Source organism: Pipistrellus hanaki (assembly GCF_964339955.1).
Source record: "Pipistrellus hanaki genome assembly, chromosome: 16".
NCBI lineage: Eukaryota > Metazoa > Chordata > Mammalia > Chiroptera > Vespertilionidae > Pipistrellus > Pipistrellus hanaki.
In genome coordinates, this window is record NC_140518.1 from 235,303 (window position 1) to 253,462 (window position 18,160).

An 18,160-nucleotide genomic window follows, 5' to 3' on the forward strand; every position below is an offset into this window, starting at 1 on the left:
GGCCCCGCCTCCCATCCGCCATTGGCTGCGGCTGTTGTGGGCGTCGGCCTGGGGGCGGAGACTGCAGTCAGATGGACGGGCAAGGTAGCCAATGAGCGTGCGCAGCTACCTTAGCAACTGCGGCCAGCCAATGGCGAGGCGGGGCGGGGCCGCACACTGTCAGGCGGCGGCGGCACGGAGCCCCGCGTTCCGCCGGCTGCGGGTTTGCGCGGCGCCCGTGTGCCCGCCGCCTCCTCCGCGCCGTCCTGCGGGCCGGGCATGGGCGCGGGCGCGGCACCATGAGCGTCCTGGGGAGCCCGGTCCGCGCCTACGACTTTCTGCTCAAGTTCCTGCTGGTGGGCGACAGCGACGTGGGCAAGGGCGAGATCCTGGCGAGCCTGCAGGACGGCGCGGCCGAGTCCCCCTACGGCCACCCGGCGGGTGAGCGCGGGCGGGGGGCGGGGGGCGCAGGTGCACGGCGGCGGGATCCCGGGGGGAAGCGCCGGGAGGGCGGCGGGATCCCGGGGGGAAGCGCCGGGAGGGCGGCGGGGATCAGGCCAGGGATGGCGGAGGAGTTGGGCCGGGCCCGGGGGGTGGGGAGGGGCGCACCGGGGGTCGGGGAGGAGCGGAGCCGGGTGCGCGGAGCATGGGGCTCGGGGACCGGCCTTTCTCTGCCGGGATCCGGCCCACACTTCGCGGGCAGCTCCGGCGGCACCCCGTCCCGCACGTGGGAGACCCAGGCGGCTCGTGGGGAGCATCTTCCGTCCCCTCGCCGGGAGGGAGCGAGTGGCCGGGCAGGCCGAGGGAGGTCCTCGGCCTGGGGTGACTGTGAGGCGGGGGAGCGCGTGGGGATTGGAGGGGTCCCCGCGGGGAGGCCCACGTGCGCGCGACGCGTTTGGAAAGATGCGTGGGGTGCGGAGGGAGCGGGCGGGCGCGTGGGATCCGGGGGAGCGGCTTGGCTCCCGGTGGCTGCTCTGCGCGCGGGTCGGAGGGAAGAGGAGCGAGAGGAGGCGCGGGAGGCCCAGTCTGCGGGCTCCTCCAGGCTCCCGGCGTGACCCGGGGCTCCTGTTCCTGGCGGACAGGCCGGGAGGGCAGGGACCTAAGCGACCTGGATGAAGAGCGCGGTCTGGGGCGGAGAACGTGCGAGAGCGTGGGGTCCCGGTGGAGCGGAGGCCCGTGGCCCGGAGCTCCAGGACAGGGGTTTCCCCGTGGTCTGAGGGTTGCCAGCCGCTACCCCAGGAGGGGGTGGGCCTTAGGAGGGAAGGAGGAGGGAGGAGAGGAAAGTGCGGGGGCAGAAAGCTGAGCCAGGAGACGGGGAGGCGGTCTGTGCCCTTCACCAGCCCCTGGGAGTGCAGACTGAGCGGGAAGGAAGCCTGTGCGTGGCCGCCTCTGAGCGTCCTCTCAGGGCGTGAGCCACACCTGGGCCCCTGGGCACGGACCCTGCGCCTGCCGCTCTCTCCTGTGCTCTAGGCTTGCAGTCGGGTTCTCGTTCTCCGGGGGCAGAAGGAGAGTTAAACACATCGATGAGAGAGAAACATCGATCAGCTGCCTCCTGCACATTCCCCACGGGGGATGTGCCTGCAACCAAGGTTCATGCCCTTGACCGGAATTGAACCCAGGACCCTTCGGTCCACAGGCCGACAATCTATCCACTGAGCCACACTGGCTACCGCGAGTCTCTTCCTTTTCAACGTGAAGATCTATTGGCTTTAATAAGAGGTCCATGAACTGGGCAGCATCTCATCTAGCCGCCGGCAGGGTGCCCCCAGGAGTGGAGGCTTGATGCCCGTGCCAGCCTGGGTGCCTCCCACCTCTCCAGGGAGGATGGAACCGAGAAGACAGTGCAAAGGAGTGGTTTGCACAGCGTGGGGGGTGGGGAGGGATTCACCAGGAGATAAACAGGATCTGAGGCGGGAAGAGGGGGGGCATTTGCCTCTGCTTCAGGACAGGGTGCAGGGCACCCCTGAAGGGTGGCAGTCATGGGAGGACCCCGGGTGGGCTACATGGGGGTCGGGGAGGGAAAGAGGGGAAGCTGGGCCCTGCCTGCGTCGCTCGGTGGTTGAGCATCGACCATGAGCCTGATCTCAGTTTGATGCTCTGGCTGTGGGCTCGGTCTCTAGTGTGGGGTGTGCTGGAGGCAGCCAGTCCATGATTCTCTCTCATCCTTGATGTTTCTATCTCTCTCTCCCGCTCCCTTCCTCTCAGAGATCAATAAAAATATATATATTTAAGCTGAAGCTGGTTTGGCTCAGTAGATAGAGCGTTGGCCTGTGGACTGAAAGTTCCCAGGTTCGATTTCGGTCAAGGGCACGTACCTTGGTTGCGGGCATATCCCCAGTAGGGGGTGTGCAGGAGGCAGCTGGTCCATGTTTCTCTCTCATCGACGTTTCTAACTCTCTATCCCTCTCAATTCCTCTCTGTGTAAAATCAATAAAATATATATTTAAAAATATATATATATAACTACTAAATATATATTATATATATATATATATATATATATTTAAAAGGAGTGGGTAGGAGGGAGCAAGGGAATACAGAACACGGGTTCATCTTAGGGAGAGTGGCCAGGAGGAGGGTGTGGAGACAGAGCCGGGAGAGTTTGAGACGATGGGCGTGAGCCGACGAGGAGAATCTGGACTCCTCCTCAGTTTGCAATGGACAGAGAACCACCTGGCGGTCCCATGCAGACTCCGGAAGATTCTAGAACAGTGTTGTCCGAGGTGACCCATTAGCTACACAGGGCTTTTAAAATTTAGTAGTAGTTACATTTGAATTAGTCAAGCCCTGGCCGGTTTGGCTTGGTGGATAGAGCATGTACCTAGGGACTATAGGGTCCCAGTGTTTGATTCTGGTCAAGGGCATGTACCTTGGTTGCGGGCACATCCCCGGTGAGAGGTGTGCAGGAGGCAGCTGGTCGATGTTTCTCTCTCATCAATATTTCTAACTCTCTGTCCCTCTCCCTTCCTCTCTGTGAAAAATCAATAAAATATATTTAAATAAATAAATAAATAAATAAATAAATAAATAAAATAAAATGGAATGCAATCGGAAGTTTGCATTAGCCATGTTTCTGGTGCTCAGCAGTAGCAGACACAGGTGGCCGAGGTCTGAGTTCAAGCTCCAGGAGGGCTGAGGCGGTTTGCTCACAGCTGGGCCCTCAGAGCTCTGCTGGTGAATGGAGGAGCCGCAGTGGAGAAGGAGTAACACCTTCAACAGCTAAAGCATGGCGCGCTTTTTTTTTTTTTATTAAAAATATTTTTTATTTTATTGATTTTTTACAGAGAGGAAGAGAGAGGGATACAGAGTTAGAAACATCCATGAGAGAGAATCATCGATCAGCTGCCTCTTGCACACCCCCTACTGGGGATGTCCACAACCAAGGTACATGCCCTTGACCAAAATCAAACCTGGGACCTTTCAGTCCGCAGACAGATGCTCTAACCACTGAGCAAAACCGGTTTCGGCAAGGCATGGCGCTCTTAACAACTCTGTGTGTTTGAGGGACCGAGCGTGGGGTGCTTTGAACTGTATGGTCGGTGATGATGTGGAGCAAACATGAGCTCCTGATCGGTCTGAACAAGGGCTTGACTGAGCTTCCTGTGCATTCCTTTCTCTTTGTCAGGGGGCCAACCCAGGACCTCTAAACCCCGTGCTTTCTTCCACAGTTTTTTCCTTGTCATCGATGTGCCTCTTGTGAGTTTTTGATTTCCTAAAAGATTCTTCTAAGATTCAGAAAAGAGATGATGAAAAATTGTGAAAAGTAGGAATCTTTTTTTTTTTTAAGACAGGTTTTACCTCAAAACTATGGGTGCTTCTGACATTCAAAGGCACTTTCAGCTTCACAGCTCCCTTCCCCTCCGCCCACCCCACACCTGAGCTTTGCAGCCTGAGTTGTTGTTTTCACATTGCCCAGGTTTATAACACTCACGTGTGTTGTCGCTGCAATGACCATAGCTGCTTGGTAATAGCTCACCAGGTCAGGGCTCAGTGCTCACCACCGGTCCTGCTTCCACTCTGTCAGTGAGTTCTTTCCTTTGCTCTCCCCCCAATTAGCTGGGTTTCTTCTCCTGTCATTTTCCAGGGACGGCTCATGACTATTTCCTGAACATTTTCACATTTGAGAATGTCTAGTCCGTTGTCCTTATCTTTGAAGGATAGCTTGGCTGGGTATAATATTCTTAGGTTGTTTCTTTCCCCCTCAACTCTTCGTGACTATTGTCCCACTACCTCCTTGGCATTGGATGTGCTAAGGTGAAGCCTGATTTTTTTCCCCCAGGTGGGCAATTTGCCCTTTTCCCCTGAATTTCTGAACAAGTGGTCATCTGAAGGAGCAACACAACAGAATAGCACACATATCAAATCACATGTATTTCAACATATGTGTAACTCCATCCATTTAAAAAAAAAACAAAAACGAGTTATTAACTGGTACATCTAGTATTAATAGTTTCTATTGCTGCTGAGCAACTTCTCACCCACTTAGTGGCTTAAAACAACATAATTTTACTATCTTACAATCCTAGGGGTCAGGAATCAACACAGCCTCGCTGGGCTAACATCCAGGTGTGGGCAGCGCTGGGGGGGTCTGATTCTTGCCTTTTCCAGCTTCTGGAATCAGCCGGCATTCCTCGTCTTACAGCCCCTTCTTCCTCCTCCAAAGCCAGCGATGGCTGGTTGAGTCTCTCACTTCCCATCACTCTGACACTGACTCTGCCTCCATCTTCAGTTTTTAAAACTAAATACTACAACCTCTTGCCTCCCAATTCCCCCCCCCCCCCTCCCAGCATGAGACTCTGTTTCCTCTCACTGCTTTCTCCTGGCTATTTCTTCAGCTTCTGTTTCCAGCAGGAAAATCCCATCTTCCTTTCTCAGTTTCTATAATAATACCTCCCCCTTATCGGCATTGTAGAAGCATCGTCTCCTGAGACAGGTTACATTCGTAGGCCCAGAGAGGGTGAGTAACTCCCTCGAGATCACACAGCATACGTATAAGACCGAGCAGGACAGGGTGGCTGGCTCTGGGCCGGACTCCTGATCACACCCCGGGGGCCCCTCTGGTTCAGAAAAGGCTCAGGGAGGTGGCTCCCCCGAGGAGCACGGAAACGTCTCTCCTGAAAGTGACCTCGGTTTCAGGTTCCTGTCCTTTCTCTCTGCCTCTGACAAGCCTCCACCGGGAGCGCAGGCACCCTCCCCCTGCCTCTGCGGGGCTGCAGACAACGGTGCATTTGCCAGTTTTATGGCTATGCTGTCGGTTTCCCTTGGCAACCACTTGAAGATTTAAAGCACAGTTTTTTCAAGTCCTCACTTCAATTTGGCCTGAGAGTTGCATCATGTCGTACCCTTTTCTTTGCGGTGTAATTCCATAAAGAAGAGGCGGTAGATGGCCTTCCACTCTCTACCCACGCAGGGCCTTGTGTGCACACAGTCCATTTGTTTAGTGCATTGGGTTTTTAAAAGTTAAGTCATACATTCGTCTATGTATTTGAAAATAATAATACTGCGCTGGTGTCAGCTTTTCTCTTTAGACGCCTTTCGTGTTTCTCTTTAAAAGTCTCTCTCTGTCCTGTGGGGCCTTCTCCCTGCAGGTGACCACCCCTTTCGTCTGCCCCCCATCCCTGCAGTCCCATCAGGACGAACCGTATTCAGGCGCTGGGCAGGGGGCGGCTCAGAGCTGGCAGCCCAGGTCCCTCCCGGACGCGGTCAGCTCCTGGGCTGGGCGTCCACCCACCATGCTCGGTGTCCTCTGTTGCTGGCACCCAGCACCGCGGTGGCTGCAGAGTGGACATGGCTGAGCAGGCACCGCCGGGTGGCTCTACCGTCTACACCTGCTCACCCCTCACCAGCCTGGCTGTTCAGGTGGAGAGAAGCAGCAGGGGCCTATCACCCACAGCACATGCGGCCGCTTCACTGTTTTTTCACAGAGAAGGAAGAGGGAGTTAGAAACATCGATGAGAGAGAAACATCGATCAGCTGCCTCCTGCACACCCCCCACGGGGATGTGCCTGCAACCAAGGTACATGCCCTTGACCGGAATCGAACCTGGGACCCTTGGATCCGCAGGCGGACGCTCTATTTACTGAGTCAATCCAGTTAACATCTCCCCAGGCTTCTTCAGCTTAACTGGTTACAAAGAATGAATTGTGTAGAAGCAAAAGCTGGGAAGAGCCGCCATCCTGACGGGCTGTGGCTCACTGGCTGAGCATTGCCCTATGAACAAGGAAATCATGGTTCCATCCGCGGTTCAGGGCGCATGTCCTGGTGGCAGGTTTGATCCCTGGTAGGGTGTGCGAAAATCGGGACTGTTTTAAAACACAGTGGGACGCGGGACAAATCGTTAAACACTGGGACTGTCCCGCCAAAGGGACGTTTGGTCACCTTTTTCTAGATCTTCCCACGGATGCCCTGGTTTCTGGCCTGGGACCCCTCGGAGGGTCATCTCTGGGGAGACGCCCCCTCTCTGCGGGTGGAGAGCCCGCAGGCCTGACCCCGGCTCCTCGCAGGCCTGACCCCGGCTCCTCCATGAGCTCAGGCCACGCCCGCTCCCCCTCCAGCTAACAATTAACAGGTCCCCGCCCCCGGCGTGACTCAGCGAGGCTGCTCAGGAGTTTGAATCATCGGTGACTCGTGACAGGACTGGCATTTTGTTTGATTAAAAATAAAAGCAAGAGCTAGTTCACAGAGGCCGCGTCGCAAACACAGCCAGGCCACGAGGAGACGGAGGCACCAGGTCCCCGGCTGTGCTGTCTCTCAGAAAGACCAGGAGAAGCAAGCAGGGACACGCTCCCCTTCCCAAAGGAGACGCAGAGGCTGGCAGAGCAGGTGCTGCTCCGAGTGGGTTCCCCTGTGGTGGACACACATCAAATCCCCGTCTGTCCCAGTCCCCGAGGGGCAGGCGCTGGGCCTGGCTGAAGCTCCCAGCCTATCCCGGGCCCCTTCTCCACCCCTCCCCCTCCTCCACCCCTCCCCCTCCTCCAGCCCTCCGCCTCCTCCAGCCCTCCCCCTCTTCCCACCCCTGCACCCATGTGCCCTTCCCATCCCCAAAGCAGGCAGAATCAGTTTCGGGGCAGGACATATGTATATACATTTTTAAATATATATATTTTATTGATTTTTTACAGAGAGGAAAGGAGAGGGATAGAGAGTTAGAAACATCGATCAGCTGCCTCCTGCACACCCGAAGCCAAGGTACATGCCCTTGACAGGAATCGAACCCGGGACCCTTCAGTCCACAGGCCAACGCTCTATCCACTGAGCCAAACCAATTTCAGCTACATGCATATTTTTGAGGTCGAATTTACAGGATAGGAAAGGAACCATTTTAAAGGGAACAATTCAGTGGCGGCTGGTACATTCAGTCTCGATGAATCAATCCCCACTCTCTAATTCCAGAACATTCCCCTCGTCCCATCCCCAGGAACCGCCGTCTTCCATCGGATATTTCAGTTCAGCATCAGATACGTTCAGCCTGACCCACGTGGCTCCGTGGTTGAGCGTCAACCCATGTCCCGAGAGGTCACCGGTTCGAGTCCTGGTTGGCGTGCGCAGGAGGCAGCCCATCAGTGTTCCTCTCACCTATGTTTCAATCTCTCTCTCTCTCTCCTTCTCTCTCTCTAAAGCCAGTAGAAACATTTAAATAAAAACAGATACATTTCTCAAAGGCAAATATGTCTGTAAGTGGCATTTAACCCATATTTACACCATGATCAAACCCCCTCAGTGACGGTGGCCGTGGCCGCTGCCTCGCTAAAATAGAAGAAGCAGGTGGTGGAGGAGTCAAAATAGATTCCTAAATTATTTATCCTTCCTGCAGAGCTAAAAGCGTATTGACCGGCTGGGCATTTGAGGTTTCCTTTTTTTTTATTTTTTATTTTTTTTAAAGAAGGCTAAAAATGTATCTCTTCTTGTCCCTTACTCTGACTCACTCCAGCCTTCTGACAGGCTTTGTTCTGGAAGCTTTTGTGTATTTTTATTTCTGATGGACAGAGTTCCTGGTGAATGAGCTGAGGACCGAGATGCTGAGTTACACTTTCTGATCCCGGAATACAAGCTTGTAGTTTGCAAATTTGGAGACAGAAAACAGGAGAAATAACGGGAGGCTTAGGATGCGGGGGTGGGGTGCACACGGGCGGGTGCAGACGGGGAGCGGGGCTGGGGCCTGCTGTCTCCGGTGCTGAGTCTCCACATTCACAGAGTCTGAAGCTACTGAGCTAGACTTCCTGCAAAATCCATGCTCAGCCCCAACAGCCCGGGGCAGCGCCCTGGAATGGGGAGCTGCATCTGTTGTCACCCCCACAAGGCACGTCTCTTACCCTCAGCCTGCTTTACAGACAGGAGACGTTAGCCTGGCTGGTGTGGCTCAGTGGTTGAGCATCACCCGTACTCTGGAGGGCGGCTTCAGGTCAAGGGCACATACCTGGGGAGATAGCCAATCGGTTTCTCCCTCTCTCTCTCTCTCTCCCTCCCTCCCTCCCTCTCTCTCTCTCTCTCTCTCTCTCTCTCTCCTCACTCTCCCTCCTTCCCTCCTCCCCCTCCCTTCCACTCTAAAATCAGTGGGAAAATACTAGGGTGAGGATTAACAACAACCAAAAAGACAGACTTTATGAACGGGATAGTCTTTTCTCGCGGCTCTTTGGGCGGGGGAGGGGGTAGTCTAACATTCTAGATCTTTCCAGGGAGCACAGGGCAAGCCCCTGAAGACGACCCCGTCTTTGCTGTTTCATTTTGGAGGAGCCTCGCACCCAGGCAGGATCCCTCCAGGGCCCGGCCCGCCCTCTCCCTCTCTGGCTGCTCCCCAGGCACTTGCCCCCAGCGTGCGAGGCTAACGCAGTGGCTTTACTGGGATCACGCCCGTCGAGTCCTCACTGCCGCTCCTCCGGTGGGAGTGCCCTGGGGCGCCGGTGCCCAGCCCATGGGAGGCCAGGCCAGCACCACACGCCTCTGCCCTCTGTGCTCGCTAAGCCACCGGGTCCTGATTCGGGGAAAGGCTCTCCTTTCTTCCCTCCCCTCGTCGCCCACCTGTGCCTGTTCTCACGTTCTCTTCCTCAAACTCCGAGACGCCTCTGTGCGCGCAGGCAGGGTTCTCAGAGAAGCCGGAACTTGGCTTTGGCTGATGGGGAGGAATAGTTCTTGGAAATTATTATTGTTTCTTCTTCTTCTTCTTCTTCTTCTTCTTCTTCTTCTTCTTCTTCTTCTTCTTCTTTCCTTCTTCTGGTCTTAGAAGAAATACATGCTCATTGAAGAAAACTTGGAAACAGAGAAAGCCCTTTTTTGAGTAAAAACTATCCAGATTCTGCCACCCGGAGACTCCGTGCACGTGCACACACGTGGTCTTGCAGAGCTGCGGTGTTTTCCCACCTGATTTCACACTCTCCATAATGACACATCCTCGGTGTGATAATCGGAGGGAACCATCTCTGTGTAGCTGCTCGTGTGTGCGGGGAGGAGGCGCGGATGGGGGGGGGTGTGGGGGAGGGCCGAGCCGTCCGGGGAGACCCACAGCGGGGTCCAGCCCCCCGGCCTGCGCGCTGTGCCTCTGCAGGGAGAGGGGTGAGAGTCTGCCTCCCCCGCCTGAGAGCGGGTGCCCGTGCGCCTGCGGAGGAGGATGACGGGGGGCCCTGCAGCCGCTCCCCCTTACGCCGCCCACCCGCCTCCACAGGCATCGACTACAAGACCACCACCATCCTGCTGGACGGCCGGCGGGTGAAGCTGCAGCTCTGGTGAGTGTGGCGCCGCCTGGCCCTGAGCAGGCCCGGCCTCCGAGCTCGGCCCGCACCTGGGAGACCCTCTCCCTGCCCGCCTGGCCCACTGGCCCGGGGCTCCCCGAAGGAGGGGCGGGCCCTGGGCCCTGCGGGCCCTGCTGTCGGCCAGGAGTCTGTGGCCCGAACTTCCCGGGGCTCAGAGGCAGAGTAGCAGTGGCTCCGAGCTTTCTTCTGAATGTCCACTCCCCTCGGCGCTATCTGAACAGGCTCTCGGCTCCCAGTCCCGTTTCTGGGTTAGATGGTCCCTCCACGTCCCATCCCCCGCCCCCACGCGGGAGCCCCCACCCTGGCGGGGCACCGGAGGCCAGGTGAACTGTCCACACATTCTGGCCGAGGCGGGAACCGTGATGGTCCTGCAGGCCCCAGGGCAGAGCTGGGCGCGGTCCCTCAGGGTAGCTCTCCTCGCCACAGACCTGCCAGCAGCCCCGCCTGCAGGCCAGGCCTGAGCACTGAGGCTCTGCCGGGCTGCTGGGTGGTTCTGAGGGTTGGCTGCTCCCAGCCTCTGGCCTCGGAGCCGGCCCTGCTCGGAGTCTGGGGAAGGTCACCCGGGGTCCGGCTTTACATGATTGCTCAGCGTCAGCAGAAGCCAAGGGATCCCGCCAAATCCTTCGACACCCACCCCCCCATGAGATTCACATCCCTCACACACAGCTTTGTCTCCAGATTCCACATTTTGGAGCTGACACTAGATTTACTTAAATGTCAGAATTAGGGTGTTGAAACCTGTCACTACTTTTTCTAGTTTGGCTTACAGAATGACCGCCAGAAAAGAGCATAAGCCCAGGACAGTCCGGTGTCCGGGTCCCCCCAGGGGGGTCTCGGACTGTCCCCGGCTGGGCCACCGGCCCAGGAGGGTCCCACGTGGGGTGCCCGGGGTCAGGAAGAAGCGGCAGTGTCTCACCCGTCCCCACCACCTTCTCCTTCCAGGGACACGTCCGGGCAGGGGAGATTCTGCACCATTTTCCGCTCCTACTCGCGGGGCGCACAGGTACCCAGGCGGGAGGCCGGGCTGTCGTGTGGGATGCTCGTTCCTGGACGCCTGGCTCCCCACGGGCTGTGGAGGGTGTGGTGGCTCAGAGCCTTTGTTGGCGCCGGGGCTGTCCGTGTGCGTGTGCCTGTGCGCAGTGTTCTATGCATGTGCGTGTTCATGCACACGGGCGAGGCTGTCTATACATGCACAGGCGTGTTCATGTTGCACACCTGTGTTTGCACACATGTGTTTGTTGTGCATGTGTGTGCTTTGCACACGCTGCACACAGGAGTGTGCACATGTGTGTCAGTACGTGTGCAGACCTGTGTTGGTATAAATTTCCCGGTGTGTGCACCTGTGTTAATGGCCCTGCGTGTGTCTGTGTGTGTGCACCCGGGCACCCCGGTGGGTGGGCCCCGCTCCTCCTGAGCAGCTTGTGGACGTGGGGCATCGAGTTCTAGTCCCAGCCCATCTGGATGCTGGAGGCTCAGCAATGAGCCTGGGAAATAGTGGGGATAATCCCGTAATTGCTACGTCCGATGGGTAAGTCCGAACAGCTGCCTTAGAACGAGCTCGCCGGCGGCAGGCTGGTGTGGTCGTTTCTGTGTGGCCCCCGTGGCTGCAGCCGGAGCTGTGCCCGCGGCGAGGTCACCGGTGCCTCTCCCCAGGGGGTGATCCTGGTCTACGACATCGCAAACCGCTGGTCCTTCGACGGCATCAACCGCTGGATTAAGGAGATCGATGAGGTGTGCCCCGGAGCGGCCCCCCTCCCTGTGGGCGCGGGGTGGGGGAGGCCGGGCGTGTGGGCCAGGGCACCGGGCTTCAGCCCCAGGGGGCGGGGTCACCTCCCAGCACAGGACCTGCCCTGAGGCGAGAACCCGCACGCCCAAGCGTCCCGGCCCTGCATGTGGTCAGGGGCCACGGGTGCCCTGCCGTGGTCTGGCGAGGTCACGGGGTGCCCTGGCGTGGTCTCATGGGGTTACAGGTGCCCTGCCGTGGTCTGGTGGGGTCACGGAGTGCCCTGCCGTGGTCTGGTGAGGTCACGGGGTGCCCTGCCGTGGTCTGGTGGGGTCACGGGGTGCCCTGCCGTGGTCTGGTGGGGTCACGGGGTGCCCTGCCGTGGTCTGGTGGGGTCACGGGGTGCCCTGCCGTGGTCTGGTGGGGTCACGGGGTGCCCTGCCGTGGTCTGGTGGGGTCACGGGGTGCCCTGCCGTGGTCTGGTGGGGTCACGGGGTGCCCTGCCGTGGTCTGGTGGGGTCACGGGGTGCCCTGCCGTGGTCTGGTGGGGTCACGGGGTGCCCTGCCGTGGTCTGGTGGGGTCACGGGGTGCCCTGCCGTGGTCTGGTGGGGTCACGGGGTGCCCTGGCGTGGTCTCATGGGGTCACGGGCAGTGCCCGGCTGCTGCCTGCTGGCACCCTGACCAGCCCCACTGCCCAGGGGACATGGCGTGGCGGAGACCACACCTACCATCTTAGTTTCCTGCTGCTGCTCTAACACATGACCTTCAACCAGGTGGCTTAAAGCTACACACTTATTTTCTCACGTTTGGAAGCCAGAAGTCCAAGATGGAGGTGTGGGCAGGGCAGCGCTCCCTCTAACGTCCTGAGGAGGCTCCTCCCGGTCCCTCCGCCCCTCCCCGTCCCTCCGCCCCTCCCCGTCCCTCCGCCCCTCCCCGTCCCTCCGCTCCTCCCTGTCCCTCCACAGGTCTGTCCCTCCGCTCCTCCCCGTCCCTCCGCCCCTCCCCGTCCCTCCACACCTCTGTCCCTCCGCTCCTCCCTGTCCCTCCGCTCCTCCCCGTCCCTCCGCTCCTCCCTATCCCTCCGCTGCTGTGGCTGCGGTGGCTGCGGCAGCCCCGGGCGCTCCTGGGCCTGGAGCTACTTCCCGGTCTCGATCCATGGTCACCACCTCCTCCCTGTGTCCTCCACGAGGACCCAGTGATTGGGTGCAGGCTCACCCCACTGACCTCATCTCAACCAATCACATCCTCACAGACCCCATTTCCAAACACGGCACGTTCTGAAGGTCTGGGTCCGCATAAACTCGGGGGGCATGCCATCTGGCACCCCGTACACCTACGGCGCCCACAGCACAGCTCACAGAGTAACCGCTTCCCTCGCCTTCCTTTCGCCGTCAGCACGCTCCCGGGGTCCCCAAGATCCTGGTGGGGAACCGCCTGCACCTGGCCTTCAAGCGGCAGGTGCCCACGGAGCAGGCCCAGGCCTACGCCGAGCGCCTGGGCGTCACCTTCTTCGAGGTCAGCCCGCTGTGCAACTTCAACATCACCGAGTCCTTCACGGAGCTGGCCAGGATCGTGCTGCTGCGGCACGGCATGGACCGGCTCTGGCGGCCGAGCAAGGGTAGGCGCTGAGCTGCCCCGAGGCCCGGGGCCGGGCGCCCTCCCAGGACCCGCCTCGGGCCGCCACCTCCGCTCCCAGGGCTTCACTGTGCTGCCGTGGTCTGGCCGCCCCGGAGGCTGCTGAGAGCCGTCCGTGGGCACAGGCGGACCATTCATCATGAGGTGGCCGCCGGCGGCCACGCTGAGCGGGCTTGTGTCTGAGCAGGACCCCCAGCCTGTGAGGAGGGACCCCCTGGGGCAGTACTGTGGCTTCCACACGACCTTCGACCTTCCTGCGGATGGCTTTGGGAAGAGCTCATCGCATTAGGAATAATGCCCTTTCACATTGTTTATAAAGAGAGAAACCTGAGAAATAGAAGTTCACAGGGTCTTAAAAAAAAAAAATATATATATATATATATATATATATATATATATATATATATATATTGATTTCAGAGAGGAAGGAAGAGAGAGATAGAAACTAGAAACATCCATGATGAGAGAGGATCACTGATCGGCTGCCTCCTGCACACCCCCCACTGGGATCGAGCCCACAACCTGGGCCTGTGCCCTGACCGGGAATCAAACCGTGACCTCCTGGTTCATAGGCTGATGCTCAGCCCCTGAGCCACGCCGGCCAGGCAGGGGTCTTTTGAAGAGAGTCACTGGCAGCAGAACACATATTACAATTCCTGAGGAGACCTCCTGGGACACCCTCCCTGCCCTCACCTCTCAGACCTGAAGGAGAGAGGTGGCCTCTCGGGTTTTGGGGGACAAACTGAGTTTAGGGTGCTGAAAGCAGGTGGCTCTCCCGAGTCGTGCCAGCGGCTGCCCGTGGGTGCGTGGGGAGCGCGTCAGCCCCGGCTCTCCTGGTCCCCCCGCCCCAGGGCCCGGGGAAGGCGGTGGGAAGGTGGGCTGGCCGCCCCGAGGTCGGTGCAGGGACCGCCTGAGCACGGCTTCTCTTCTCTCCCAAGTGCTGAGCCTGCAGGACCTGTGCTGCCGGGCGGTGGTGTCCTGCACGCCCGTGCACCTGGTGGACAAGCTCCCGCTCCCGCTGGCCCTGAGGAGCCACCTCAAGTCCTTCTCCATGGCCAACGGCCTCAACGCCAGGATGATGCACGGCCGCTCCTACTCGGTCACGGCGGGCGCGCTGCACAAGCGGAGCGGCCTGCGCAAGGGCAAGGCCGCGCGGCTGCCCCAGAGCCCGCCCCAGCGCTGTGCCCGCAGCAGCTGCAAGGTCTCCTAGGAGGCGGGACGGGCACCCACTGCAGACTCCGGGCTCCGCCGCCCCGCGGGAGCTGCGCCCGGAGGCCACGCCGGGCCAAGGAACGCCGGCCGGCCCTCGCTCTGGGCAACGGACACCCACGCCACGGCTCGATGTTGTTTCCACGTGGATGTGCATGAAGCTCTTGTGTTAGACGTGTGTTCGTTCATAAAGGGGAGAGTGGTACTCTGCCTGCCTCTCAATACCGCGGCTCCAATGTCGTTCCCGCGGCCGGCGGCCTCGGCGGGAGTGGGACGGCTTGGGCGCCGGGGGACGGGGAGCCCACGTGTGGAGAGAGGCCTTTTGTAAGCTCCTTTTTAACTAATTTATAAACGCTGCGGACGCACCCGCGATACCGGAAAGCAGAGCCGTCCCGCTTCTGTACAAAACGGGTTTGATAAAGTTTTTGCTATGTTCTTTACGATGTTTCGGGATTAATAAGTGATTTATATGCATATCTTCTGTCCATCCATTTTTTTTTTGTATGAAACGTCCCACACATTATGAAGCAGAGAAAAGAAAATGCGAAGATCCCTCTGGTGTCGAGCCCAGAGCGGCTGCCGCAGAGTGGGGAGCGTCTCGGCGGGAGAAGGCGGGCGCGGAGGCGCGGGAGGGAACGGGGGAAGGTATGCCTGCTCTCGGCAGCCTCATCGCCGGGTCTGGCTGTATTCACAGCCCTTTACTTCTCTGCTTCACCGCCTGGCGCAGGTGCCAGTTCACGGTGTCCAAGCAGGTATGGGGCGTTGGCAAGCTGCTGAAACAGGTCCCTTTTCCCGAAAAGAAAGGTGGAGGCAGGAGGAGGGGAGCACCCTCGGCCTCTGAACACTGTGGGCTCGGGGCGCCGGCTCCCAAGCAGGTGGAGCCCACGGTAACCACGGAGCCCTCGGCGTGGCGCCGGCCCTCCAACAACCCGCCTGACCTCCACGGGCGGCTGGACGCGGCCCGTGACCGGGCAGTTCGGCCCACCTTCCTCCAGGGCCGCTTGGGACGGAGGGCGCCGGCTGGGAAGATGCAGAGAGACCCCTCCGGTCACACGGCTTGAGGAACGGGGCCGGCCGCCTTTGCAGAGACCTGTCGGGTGTCTCTTTCCTGACAGTCCCTGTGAGCTGTCCCCGTGTGGCAGCGGGCGGTTAGGAGGAAGGATTAAAAAAGTGACATGAGTTGAGGTGTCCTCTGTTTCTGTAAGTGGTGGACAGGTTTTTAGAAGTTTGAGGAGCCCTAGAGCCGGGAGCAACCTTTGTTCAGAGATGGGGAAACCGAGGCCCAGGGAGGAGGAATGAGAGGGCTTGGGAGGCCGGGACAATGTTCACAGGGGAGCAGGCAGCAGGCAGCAGCAGGCCAGCCCTGAGGGAGCCGCTGGCCGGGGGGACACGCTGTGGGCAGTGGATGGAGGCCGGGAAGGGCTGGCACGCCGGCCGGGCAGCCGGGGCAGCTGAGGCGGGGCCTCTCTCCCCTTCATTTGCAACGAGGAAGGGCCAGGAGGGGTCCCGCCGGAGTGAAAACCCCTCTCCTCCCCTTTGAAGAACGCACTTCTCAGGACCCCGCAGGAGAGTGAGGCGCGGCCCATGGATGGTGGCGGCTGCTGGGCATGGGTCCCCTGGCCCTGGGGTTAAACTGGGACAAACAGCGTTCCTCCCCCTCCCTCTCCTTATTGCTTTCCGATCGAAGGCCGCCTCAGGATGACACGTGTGTCCTAGACCTAGAGGGTCTATGACAGGTTCCCGCGGCCTCTGTGCCGGGAGCTCTCTCGCAGCACACGCTCCAAGGCCTCAGCCCCCTGCAGACCGGCTCCAGGTGGCCGCCAGGAGCTGGAGGAGGCAGGACCCCCATTGCCCCCATCCCCGCCCAGAGAGAGCCAGGCCCTGCCGGCACTGGATTTCAGAGCCTTGTGCTCCGACCCTGTGTTTGTCCTTCCCTCCCAGGGCCTCGCTGCTGGCGACACCCACCCGACCACGAACAGGCGCGGAGCTCCGCCGGACGCCGTGAAGCTCTTCCCGGGGGGAGTCAGACGTGTTGGCGCAGCGACGCCTTCATCGCCGTGGAAACAGCTCCTGGTCCAGGAGCCCGCAGCCCGGAGGCGTCTTCTGGGCAAACACTGCGGGGAGAGCCGGCGACAGGCTTGGTCACGTTTGTTTTGCCAAAGAGACGGAGGCAGAGATGCTTCCATTTGCTGGAGGACGGCTTCGTCAGAGTGACTGTGAGAGGAACCGGGCAGAGGGGCCTCAGCCCCTTCCAGGCAAGGATGGTGGTGGGTCCCTGGGTCACTCTTCACAGCGCGCATGTTCTTGGCACTTCCCTGCCCCGGGGAATCATTGGTCGGCTGCCTCCTGCTCGCCCCCTACTGGAGATCGAGCCCACTACCTGGGCCTGTGCCCTTGACTAGAATCGAACCAGGGATCCTTCACTCGGCAGGCAAACGCTCTAGCCGCTGAGCCACACCAGCCAGGGCGGGGTGTTGACGAAACAGGCCAAGCAAAGTCTCGGGATGGACAGCGGTGCTGCAGGATGCTTGGCGGTGCAGGAGGCAGGGGGTCCCTCCGGCAGCTTCTCTGTGCAGCAGGCAGGTGCCTGACACTGTTCCCCGCCCAGGTCAGGGCCAAGCGCCCCCTGCAGCAGAGGCCAAGCAGTGTCCTGGGCTGGCCCTGCCTCCCTCCTCACTTCCAACCCTCCTTCCCACCAGCCTAACCTCAGGTGGGGGTCTGGATCCATGTGTTCCTGCTTTGATGGTCTGTTCCTTTTTGCTTTATTTTAATTTTTAATTTTTATTCATGTCAAAGAGGAAGGGAGAGGTAGAGAGAGGTGGAAACGTCAATGAGAGAGGATCATGATTGGCTGCCTCCTGCATGCCCCACACGGGGGCTCAAGCCCACAACCAGGGCATCTGGCCTGACTGGGAGTTGAACCGTGACCTCCCAGTTCATAGGTCGATGCTCGACCACTGAGCCACACCAGCCAGCTTTGTGTGCCTTCTTTCTTCCGATCTTTGAGTTCTCACACATTTAGTTCTCTAAATGGCTGGTCAAAGCTTTGGCTTTTAATCCTGCTGCCCTCCTCTGCCTCCGTGTAGAACTCAAGGGCAGGCTACCACTCCTTTCTCTCTCCTTTCACGGCCATGACCCAGGCGGCCTGGGCAGGGAGGCCTCCGTGTCTCAGTGGATGGAAAGACTGAGACACAAAGGAAGCGCTCGGAAGCCCCCTGCCCCAGAGCAGCTGCTGTGGCTCCAGCCCCAGGCCCCCTGGCCCAGGGCCACAGGCAGGACCTCCAGGAGGCTGGCTCATGCAGCAGGGAGAGCCATCTTCATGAACCCAGCGGGGCGACATCTCCGGAGGGGGTGTTGGGAAGGGCGGTCTGAGGTGTCTGGGGATGTGCTGCGTGGAAGGAGTGTGCTGGCTTCTCACTGCGACTGCACCCCCCTGGCCTTGCACACACTATCTTTCATCCTGTTTTCCTATTAACTCCTTAAGAACCCCATCCTGCTAGTACACACGGACGCCCCCAGGAGTGTCCGACAGGATTCCGAGTAGCGTTTCTTCCTGTGGCCTGCACCAGTAGGTGGTGTTTTTCTGACAAAAATAAATTAGGGCTTGAATATGGAAACATAATGCCTGTGCCAACATCCCGACTCAAACCCTGGAGTGCCCCCCAGCGGTGAGAACGGGCCCTGCTCCTAGGACAGGGGTCAGGTGAGGACGTGGCACTCCGCAGTCACTTTCGGGGGTTACCTGGGCGGGTTGTGATTTCTGGGGGATCTGGGCCTGCGCAGGGGGGCGAGGGGCACGGCTGCCGCTTCGAGTCCCCTCCGCTCCCCTCCACTCTGGGTCCACTCCTCTCCCCTGCCCTCAGGGCT

General features: G+C 59.4%; 1 protein-coding gene across 1 annotated transcript; it reads left to right on the top strand.

Annotated features, from left to right (window-relative positions):
- Positions 1–152: 152 nt before the first annotated feature.
- Positions 153–14,769, top strand: RAB40B (RAB40B, member RAS oncogene family). Its single transcript, XM_084862117.1, has 6 exons — positions 153–420; positions 9,638–9,698; positions 10,668–10,728; positions 11,379–11,456; positions 12,845–13,067; positions 14,023–14,769. Exons 1-6 carry the CDS (start codon positions 279–281, stop codon positions 14,292–14,294), a joined length of 837 nt encoding a protein of 278 aa, XP_084718243.1. The 5' UTR covers positions 153–278; the 3' UTR covers positions 14,295–14,769.
- Positions 14,770–18,160: the final 3,391 nt, after the last annotated feature.